Source organism: Sinocyclocheilus grahami, unplaced genomic scaffold (assembly GCF_001515645.1).
Source record: "Sinocyclocheilus grahami isolate Dianchi unplaced genomic scaffold, SAMN03320097.WGS_v1.1 scaffold757.1, whole genome shotgun sequence".
NCBI lineage: Eukaryota > Metazoa > Chordata > Actinopteri > Cypriniformes > Cyprinidae > Sinocyclocheilus > Sinocyclocheilus grahami.
This window is the reverse complement of record NW_015505936.1, coordinates 387,890-398,702: the sequence shown is the minus strand read 5'-3', so window position 1 is coordinate 398,702 and position 10,813 is coordinate 387,890. Positions and strand designations below refer to the sequence as shown.

General features: G+C 36.3%; 1 protein-coding gene across 2 annotated transcripts in view; it reads left to right on the top strand.

Annotated features, from left to right (window-relative positions):
• Positions 1-1,088: 1,088 nt before the first annotated feature.
• The window catches only part of LOC107561082 (gastrula zinc finger protein XlCGF26.1-like), a 12,077-nt gene continuing 2,352 nt past the window's right edge, over positions 1,089-10,813 (top strand). Inside the window, exons 1-2 of one of the 2 annotated variants that reach the window (XM_016245431.1) lie at positions 1,089-1,475; positions 7,330-7,427. In XM_016245431.1, coding sequence (XP_016100917.1) covers positions 1,397-1,475; positions 7,330-7,427 — 177 coding nt within the window. In that variant the 5' untranslated portion in view covers positions 1,089-1,396. Of the gene's footprint in view, positions 1,476-7,329; positions 8,959-10,813 lie in introns of those variants that run through there. The other variant, XM_016245430.1, reaches the window with a different exon arrangement.

Below are 10,813 nucleotides of genomic sequence, written 5' to 3'. Positions count from 1 at the left end.
GTTACTCTGTGTAGATTTGTTTATTTATTTATGTAAGCAGTGTTGACAACAGTGAATTCTACTACATAACACATACATCACTCACTCAGACGTCTATTTCATGTCTATTAGATATGCTCATCTGCAATTCTTATTGAATATTTTCCTGTCAAAAATATTACATAGACATTTAGTAATCATCTGTAAGATGTACATGGTGTATGTAAATCCACTTTGGAGACACGTGTACTTGTACGAGACTGCAGCTCACCTGTTAGCTATACATAATAAAAAGGTGTTTTTACAGCAAAATCACAACTATACTATATGTAGCATCTTTACACCTTCAACAATTCTAAAGTTTACTCTAAAGTACTCAGATGCGATTTTAACACAATGAACTGTGTTTTTGGTTTCTGATTTGAAAATACCCTCACACTGTTCTCTGCCCTGTTCAGTTATGACTTTTCCACATTTATCCTGCACTCTGACTGCATTTTTTTTTCAGGTCAGGTTTTCTGCAGAGCTCTTATGTAAATATGACATGTTTTTAAAAAGTGTAATTATTTAATGTTTGAGTATTTATTGGTCAAATATGAGAAAGCCAAATATGCTTTTTAAATGTCTGTGTGGCTGCACCTCATCAGTAAACAGGCATCATGTTTTATGAACAGGCTGTTACTTTCTCTGATTCAGAGCGACAATCTTTTTACTCAAAATGAATCTGCTTATGTTCATGTTTGATTAATCTAAAAATATATCAGGGTATATAGCCAACACATCATTTTCTATTTTTGGTAGTGTTGAAGTTAAGCAGAGTTGGCTGTGCCAGATTTAAATTTGCAAACATGCTGTAGTACAGCAGTGTATGAATTTCTATTTTATGTAGGTGAGAGTGCAGTCCAATGATAATAAATGTTGAGACTTTATATCGAAGTCTTCAAACTCGTGAAAAAAATCAAATACAATCCGTCTGCTTGACATGCGTCCAGTTCTCCATAGTTATACTGGTCAATTTCACAAACAGACTACTATTTCCTAACAATATTATGCAATGCTGATTGAAAAAGAATGCACTGTACACTCGCTAAGTATTTCTCTCATATTATTTCCCTCCTCTAGTCGCTTCACACTCCAGTCCAGCGGGTGGCGCTAAAACACATACGTTTGTTTGCCAAACACCATTAAACCTCAGAGGAAGAATATTAGTTTCACCGCGCTCTCTGTTGTTTTGTCGTCATGCTGGCTTAATACAATCTGTTAGAAATGTTGTTTCTGTAAATAGAAAAATACAGTTTTTGAATCAGGTCAATAAATACCTGTAATATTATCATCCTCATATAGTCGTGTCTAAGTTTTGAAGCAAGCAGGAATATCTGGAGGAGTATCATCTGAACTGAGATCTGCTGCTGTGAAGATGGTGTTTGTTAAAGAGGAGAGTGAGGAGGACAAGAGTGAACCAGAAACCTGCAGAATAAAACACGAGGAACAAGAAGGTTGATCTTTATCCTTCATTCATCTTTACTGACTGTTTGTGGTACATTAAGCAAACAGACTTGACGGGTGCCTGAGGATCCTTAAACAGTTTTACTTCCCTTAATCATTAAAATGTCTAAAAAAAATCTACCTTTCAGTGGTCTTAGAAATGGGATGGAACTGACAACGATACAATTTATATTTTATTTTCGCTCACTATTTTTTAGAATCGCAAAACTGTTGATCTCAGAGCATGTGAGACTCACCAGATTCTTTTGTTTTTACATTAGTGCAGGCCAAGCAACCTACGGTACGCGAGCAATAGGGAAAATGCATACTGACGTACATTTTGAGGTAATAACTTCTAATAGTCACACAGACTGCTAGGAGCTGTAAATACTGTTAAAGTGTGAGATTTAACTTGCGCTATTCTTCGGATTCGCGCGCGACCGCAGCACAATAGGCACAGACCAAAGCCTCAGCGGTATAACAGCGCTCGTTAATGTCAAAATGACTGAGATGGCTAATCAAATCAAAGTAGGCGGGTTTACTGTTCACAGAGTGCGAAGCGTCATTTAAAGAGGTCATATGATGCATTTAAATTTTTCCTTTCTCTTTGGAGTGTTACAAGCTCTTGGTGCATAAAGATCTGTAAAGTTGCAAAGACGAGTCTTAAATCCAAAGAGATATTCTTTATAAAAGTTAAGAGTCAACCATGCCTACCTAAAACGGCTCGTTCTAACACACACCCACATGTCTACGTCACTATGTGGGATGATTTGCATAACGCCGTCCAAATGTTCACGCAAAGAAAGAAGGCGTAGCTTTTATTCTCGCTATAGTATTGTTGCTGCCGCCATGTCGTGAAGACGTTGTGTGTTTCATTGTGAAAGCGAAACTACTTTGTTTGGCCTTCCAAAAGAGGACGATATCCGCTTCATCATGCCTAGAGCTGATCCGTGCTGGTCGCTGAGGAAATACATAAACTTTGCGCTGTGGATCGCCGGATCGACTTTCACTGTGGACGAAGCGGAGTCCAGCCCGGGGTCGTCACATGTGGTTGCCGCAAGCCCGCTGGCCACTCCTCCGTCGAATCCGCCAGCCACGCCGTTCTCAAGCCCGCCGTGTGTGACGCTGTGTTTGGCCTTCCAAAAGAGGACACGACTAGAAATCAGTGGTTAAGTTGTATTTACCAGAACAGTTCAACCCAAATATTCAGATGTGTGCAGCACATTTTATGGAGGACTGTTTACTGATCCTGGTAGAGTAGACTTACAATGCCGGCTGTTCTGACTCCCAGACTGTAAGTACGTTTTTTTATATTTAAAGAATTTGCCACTGATGCTTCAAACGCGAGTTTTCAGCAGTGTAGAGTAGCGCTTGTTGTTTGTTGTTTCTCCGATCACAAATGCAGACATGGTTTTATGTTTACGCGGCACGATGCAACATGTAAAAAGACAGTATAAGTCATTATAATCCATAATTATGTCCCCACTGGATGCAACAAATGCCTTCAAACCCGTAAGACCTTCGTTCATCTTCGGAACACAAATTAAGATATTTTTGATGGAATCTGAGAACTGTCTGATCCTGCATAGACAGCAACGCAACTGAAATGTTCCTAAGTCCAGAAACGTAGCAAGGAGATCTGTAAAATAATCCATGTAACATCAGAGGTTCAACCGTAATTTTACGAAGCTACGAGAATTATTTTTGTGGGCAAATGAAAAAAAAAAGAAAAAAAGACTTTATTCAACAAATCGTCTCCTCCGCATCAGCCTGGTGCCATTTTGGAGAATATCCACTGGACGTAAACAACGTATGTTGTTCTGTGTCAGCTGGTTAACCAGAAAAATAAAAAATGGCACGTCATGCTGAAAAGGTTGCCGACCCCTGCATTAGTGTAATCTCAGATATTTTGCAGGCAAAGGTTTACCTGTTTTACACCTAAAATAATTAATGTACATTTATGACACTGTACTTTGATTTATATTACCGTGGCACAAAAAAAACCCAAATATGACATGCTTTATCTCTTCTGTCCAAATGCATACGTTTTCAGTTTTTGTTGAAAATAGTGTCATGTAAATTACACAATGTTCTATTGGGGTTCAGTTTAAGGAGGTGTTTACAAGACTCAAATTTCAAATAAAACAAAAAAGCTTTTTATGCATTTTGGCCGTTTATCTACAAAACAATGGCAATTTGGGGGCCTGAAATTGAACTTTTGAAAACCGGTATCAAAGTGCAAATTCCAAAGTTTACAAGCACCAGAAATACAAATTTGTGAACAGTGACGTCATGCGCATGTGTATTACGTGTTCAGTCTATAGGTGCATAGGGTGCTTCTCAATATCCCTCCTCATTTCCTCGTTTCCTCGCTCCTCCGTCCTCCAATCCTATGACCTGTAAACCAATCGAGCTCAGCTATATTGTAGGACATCTCAGTTCTCTAATTGCACGGTGAGGAGGCAAGAATCAAGGAGCAAGGAGTAGGGCTGGGCGATATGGGCAAAAATTCATATCTCTGTAATTTTTGGCCGATTTGCGATGTAGGTATATATCTCTGTGTTTTTGTATTTGGATGAAAAAAATCTGTATTAATAAACCCAATTGAGCATCTCTGCAGAGACCTAAAAATGGCTGTCCACTAACGTTTACCATCCAACCCGACAGAACTGGAGAGGATCTGCAACGAGGAATGGCAGAGGATCCCCAAATCCAGGTGTGAAAAATTTGTTGCATCTTTCCCAAAAAGACTCATGGCTGTATTAGATCAAAAGGGTGCTTCTACTAAATACTGAGCAAAGGGTCTGAATACTTAGGACCATGTGATATTTCAGTTTTTCTTTTTTAATAAATCTGCAAAAATGTCAACAATTCTGTGTTTTTCTGTCAATATGGGGTGCTGTGTGTACATTAATGAGGAAAAAAATGAACTTAAATGATTTTAGCAAATGGCTGCAATATAACAGAGTGAAAAATTTTAAGGGGGTCTGAATACTTTCCGTACCCACTGTATATATATATATATGGATCAATGACGTATAAGGATTTTCGACAGGCCAATTTTAAAATACAAAAAATAATCATATCTATTGTAATTATTCAAACATTAAGAATGTTGTGTACACATAAATTCATATTAAAATTTAAAATTAAGTGATTTTAGTGTTTTTTCATCTAGATGAATTGGCCGTATCAAGAGTTTTTGTAAATAATGATCTCTTATTTTTGTTCTATAATTTCAGAGTTGCCTTCTTAAATGTAGTTAAGACTTTTTTTTCTGTAAATTGCATAAAACTGATAAAAATGTTTTGAAAATACCATTCACTTAATAGCAGTGATTCATATTTCAACCACAGAAATTAGATACCGGTATTTTATTTTTAATGTAATACAGTTATTGCTATTATTGGTCGCACCACATGATGAGTGCTAGACAGGGGAGGCATGTAACACTTGTCAGTGGAATCTGGCAGAATAGATTTAAATAGTTATTAATAAATAAATAATAAATGCATAATTACCAAAATAAAATTACATGCGCTGAATTATTAATTTTTTTGCGTTTCTTCTCATAGTAAAAAGAGTCGGAAATGACCCAAATTACATATAAATCTATTCCAAATTATACTAAAATAAGATATTTTATGTATATAAACCATCGATTGAATATAAAAGCACAAAAACTGCCAATCTGGGACATATATAATGGAATATACTCTGCAGTGGTCGCACCACAAGATATTTGGTCGCACCACATGATATTTTCAAATTCATTCAAAATTTACAAGCACAGAATTGGCCACCTAGACAAAACAAGCTACCTTCCCACAAAAGGTCACTATGAAATTTATAATGAAAATAAATACTTGCAGAAATAACTTAATATTCATTGTTTTTTGAGGTCATACCACATGATATCCAAATGTGATAACTACATACCAGCCGTTAAAAAGGTAATTTTTTTCCAAATTTAAAAGAGACTTCTAAACCTGCTTGATGCTTCCATGAGTCCTTAGCAAATTGGTATATGATGCAAAGTCCTATCTTTGAATGGATTTCAACATAAAAGTCCCAAAATGGTAGTTTCTTGATGGTCATGATACTGTTATTCTGTACAGAATAACATGATATTTCATAAAACGGACATCATCGGACAAGACCGCTGCTCGAGTTGAACGCGACGCGTCCGGAGTGTGTGTGATACCGGTGAGTTCTCCTAGACTGTCAAGTGTTCAAGAATAGAAGCAGTTAAAGTGTGAGAGTATACATAAGATATCCATATGTATATAATTTTAATGCTATAGTCTTTGTGTATATATTTAAAGATGTGCATCTTTAAGCATGACAGTTGAAATGAAATGGTAACACTTTAAAATAAGAGTCCATTTGTAGCATTAAGATTAATGAAAGCTGTGTAAGTATTGTTCCTTGTTAGAGTGTGGTAATTTCAACATTTACTATTACTATTATTATTATTTTAATTTTTTTACTACTACTACTTGTATGGTTCAGTACTGTTTTTGTTAATAAAGCACTATTTTAGTTTTTGTTCAGTATCAATTTTAAAACTATCGGTTAATTAATCTGTATCGGCCAGTGTGGTCCAACCTAGCTATCGGTATCGGCAAAATCGGTTGACCTCTAATTGTAACATTGCAATCTAAAAAAATAAGGCTTTTAAATCGGACGTTAAATTCACTAAACTAAAACTGAAAAATTAAAACAAAAGCGGCGGCGCTCTTTCACTAAAGTTTAGCGGAGAATCCCAAAGCAGAAGGCTCATGCACTTCTGACATAAAAATGGAAATATTTCCATGGCTTTCTAACATTTACAGATGGAGAATATACCTGTGAAATGTACGTTATGCATTCAGGAAGACAGCACATCTCAAACACATTAAACAGCGCGAGTAGCCTAGCGTCTCTGTCAGCGGCACACACAGCCTTTCTGTCAGAGCATTTGACGGGCCAAGCCACTTAAAACTGGAACTATAAACTAAGTTTTTAAAGGCCTTAATATGAAGCTTGTCACATGTTTAGAACAAATTGGATTATGCACTTTCTCCACAGCAGCTCAGTCTGTGTCCTACACTATACTTTCAGATGCGCTCATATCAAACTACTGTATATCGATATAAACGGTATTGCCTCATATCGAATCGCTTATAAAGAAAATATCGATATATTGTACAAACTCAATATACCGCCCAGCCCTAGCAAGGAGGCTGCCTGAGGAGTCATGAGCGAGGATACACAGGTGTTTCCTATGTGGAAGTCTTTTTCTGCAAAAAAACTGACGCACATATAAATGATCCTCTCCCTTCACACCTGTCGTAATAATTTACATTTATATTTTATCTTTGCAGTTTAAATAAACCATACATGTCATATTTTTCAATAGAGCATCTTGCTTTATTGATATTTATTATGAATTCCTTAAATAGGAAACTTTAACAATATAAGCGCAGATCCCTTTAGTGCAGCTGATGACACTTTGACGTGGCGCTTGAGTGGTCAAGAATATTCCAATGTTGATCCTTTGATTCCTCTGTCCTCATTTCCTTTCCTTGCATCCTTCCCTCATATCCTAAGGGGGGTGGAGCTAAGACTCGAAGAAATGAGAAGCACCCAGTATTTCTTTACAGTGACATTGCCATCTACTGGCCTGTCAGCATAATATAGTGTTTTAGTTTAGTTTTCATGGATCCGTGTGAACAGGGATTGTTTTGACAATGTTGTCATCTGTATGCTAAACTTAAAAAAGAAAAAAAAAATTTGCTTGCTGTTGTGCTGAACGCACCCTAATTTCCTTTTGTTTTCCAAATGTTCCAATTGATTTTCATCACTTTAATGTTTTCATTTTAGGCCTGATGAAAGTGAAAGAGGAAAGACAAGATCTGAATGAAGTGGAGGAGAAGCATCAGCATCAGAAAACTTACGATGTCACCACTGGAGAAAAATCAGTGAGTTGCTCCAAACCTGAAAACAGTTACTCGCAAAGCAACATTCAAGTAACAGAAGTCAAAAGGCCTTTCACCTGCTGTGAGTGTGGAAATGCATTCACTTGTAAAAAATACCTTAAGAATCACATGAGAATTCATAATAGAATAAAACCTTTTACCTGCTCTGAGTGTGGAAAGAGTTTCAAACAGAAAAGAAGCCTTGACGCACACATGATGATTGTTCACATTGGAAAAAAGCCTTTCACCTGCTCTGAGTGTGGAAACACTTTCACACGCAAAGGAAGCCTGAAGAATCACATGTTAATTCATATGGGAAGAAAGTATTTCACCTGCTCTCAGTGTGGAAGCACGTTCAGCCATAAAGGAAGCCTTTGGTATCACATGAAAATTCATACTGGAACAAAGTCTTTCAGCTGCTCTCAGTGTGGAAAGAGTTTCACGCAGAAAAGAACTCTTAATGAGCATATGCTAATTCACACTTCAGAAAAGCAATTAACCTGTCCTCAGTGTGGAAAGATTTTTACATGTAAAGGAAGCCTGAAGAATCACATGTTAATTCATGCTGGAATAAAGCCTTTTGTCTGCTCACAGTGTGGGAAGAGTTTTACATATAAAGGATGCCTTAAGGATCATTTGCTAACTCACACTTCAGAAAAGCCTTTCAGCTGCTCCCAGTGTGGAAAGTCTTTGTCACGTAGAGGAAGCCTGAAGAATCACATGTTAATTCATGCTGGAATAAAGCCTTTTACTTGCTCGCAGTGTGGAAAGAGTTTCACACAAAAAAAACAACTCAATGAGCATGTCCTTATTCACAACTCAGAAGAAAATTTCACTTGCTTTCAGTGTGGAAAGACTTTGTCACGTAGAGGAAGCCTGAAGAATCACATGTTAATTCATGCTGGAATAAAGCCTTTTACCTGCTCTCAGTGTGGAAAGTGTTTCACACAAAAAAAACAACTTAATGAGCATGTGCACAAGCACACCTCAGAAAAGCCTTTTAGCTGTTCTCAGTGTGGAATCGCTTTCACACGTAAAGAAACCCTTAAGAATCACATGTTAATTCATGCTGGAATAAAGCCTTTTACCTGCTCTCAGTGTGGAAAGAGTTTCACACAAAAAAAACAACTTAATGTGCATGTGCGCATGCACACCTCATAGGAGCCTTTTACCTGCTCTCAGTGTGGGAACACTTTCACACGTCAAGCAAGCCTTAAGGGTCACATGTTAATTCATACAGGAATAAAACCTTTCAGCTGCTCTTAATGTGGAGAGAGTTTCTCACAAAAGACAACTTAATGTGCATGTGCATATTCACTCTTCAGAAAAAGTATTTCACCTGTCCTTAGTGTAGAAAAACTTTCACATGTAAAGGAAGCATTGAGAGTCACATGTTAATTCATACTGGGAAAAAGCTTATTACTTGCTCTCAGTGTGGAAAGTGTTTCATCTGTAAGCAAGTATTTAATAGTCACATGAGAATTCACACTGAAGCGAAGTCATCTGTGTTAGAAGAGCTTTAAATGGAAAACGAGTTTCAAAGCTTATCTGCAATTTGCAGTAAGGTGATTTAAAGGTTCAGTACGCAATTTTTGAGAAAGCTGTTGAATGTGAATCAAACCAAGCCCCACAACACACTTGCAGTCAATCAGCATCAGGTGGCGTGTCACTTGTAAAACATTTATTCACTGTTATATACATTTTATTGATTTTAATATCTTTAATGTACTTGAAGTATGCAGTGTCAATTTTAACAACAAATTTTGATTTAGATTTAGTCATAGCCTTTTGTATGAAATGCCATTTAGTTTGTCATATTGTAGTCATCTGAATTGTTTTAATCTACTTAGTCAACTACATATAAGAGTATGTATAACAGTAAATTTAGTCAAATAAAGTCTAATGGGTTTAGTTAAATTGTAATGTATTAAAGGGTTAGTTCACCCAAAAATGAAAATACTGTCATTACAAATACTGTCATTACAAACCCATAAGACCTTCGTTTATCTTCGGAACACAAATTAAGATATTTTTTATAAAATCTGAGAGCTCTCTGTCCCTCCGTAGACCGCAATGCAACTGCAATGTTCCCAGGTCCAGAAACGTAGCAAGGACATCTGTAAAATAGTTCATGCGACCAGGGCCGTTTTAACCATTGGGCTAGGCGGGGCCGGGGCCCGAGCACAGTGATTGGCTGTGGAGTAGATTGACTGGAGCGCCGATCGCCAAAGCCACCATGCCCCCACTTATATTATTGTGGAATGGGAGATACAGTGGGGAAAAAAAGTATTTAGTCAGCCACCAATTGTGCAAGTTCTCCCACTTAAAAAGATGAGAGAGGCCTGTAATTTTCATCATAGGTATACCTCAACTATGAGAGACAAAATGAGAAAAAAAAATCCAGAAAATCACATTGTAGGATTTTTAAAGAATTTATTTGCAAATTATGGTGGAAAATAAGTATTTGGTCAATAACAAAATTTCATCTCAATACTTTGTTATATACCCTTTGTTGGCAATGACAGAGGTCAAACGTTTTCTGTAAGTCTTCACAAGGTTTTCACACACTGTTGCTGGTATTTTGGCCCATTCCTCCATGCAGATCATAACGAAAGAATATGTAAAAGTATGGTATTTGGGGTAAAAAACGCCCCTGCTATTGGGGCTAAAGGAGCACAGTAATTAACATGATAATGAATAGATGGCTGACTTTTCCATTTGTTGACATGACATGGTTAGATTCAGATGGTAAATATCATATATTATGTTGGGTGTCCATATTAGAGATAATCACAATGTTTAGAATGAAACCATCATATTTAAAAACATGATATTAATCATATCATATAATAAAATATAATTTTTTGTTACTACTGTAAATATATATTCAATTATTATTGGATCTCCTTCAATACTTTCAGAATCTTTACTTATTAAAACAATTTTGTTTCTGTATTTTAAAATATAATTTTTATATTAACACATTTTAATGACAGCATATTTATTGGGGAAAAAATTTACATTTTCAAAATAAGCAGAAAATAGTACAAACTTTGCTAAAGTGATTGTTTTGAACAAGTATTAACAGACATTATTTAAAAAAAACAACAACATTATTTTAGCTGAAGTATTTGTATAAATACTGTGCCTTTTACCCCGTGCTGGTGAGCTTTTTACCCTGTGGGTAAAGTACACACGTTGTATTGAACATTAATGGAGCAACAGATTTTGAAACAACTTTAATGATTTTTCAAAATCTGTTGTTCCATTAATGTTCAATACACCGTATATAATTTTTCTGCAATTATAAATTTTAGGCGCAGTGAATGGCACATTTTTTTTTCTTAAGGTGGGCCTTTAGCCCCGTTGTACCCTATATACTGTATATA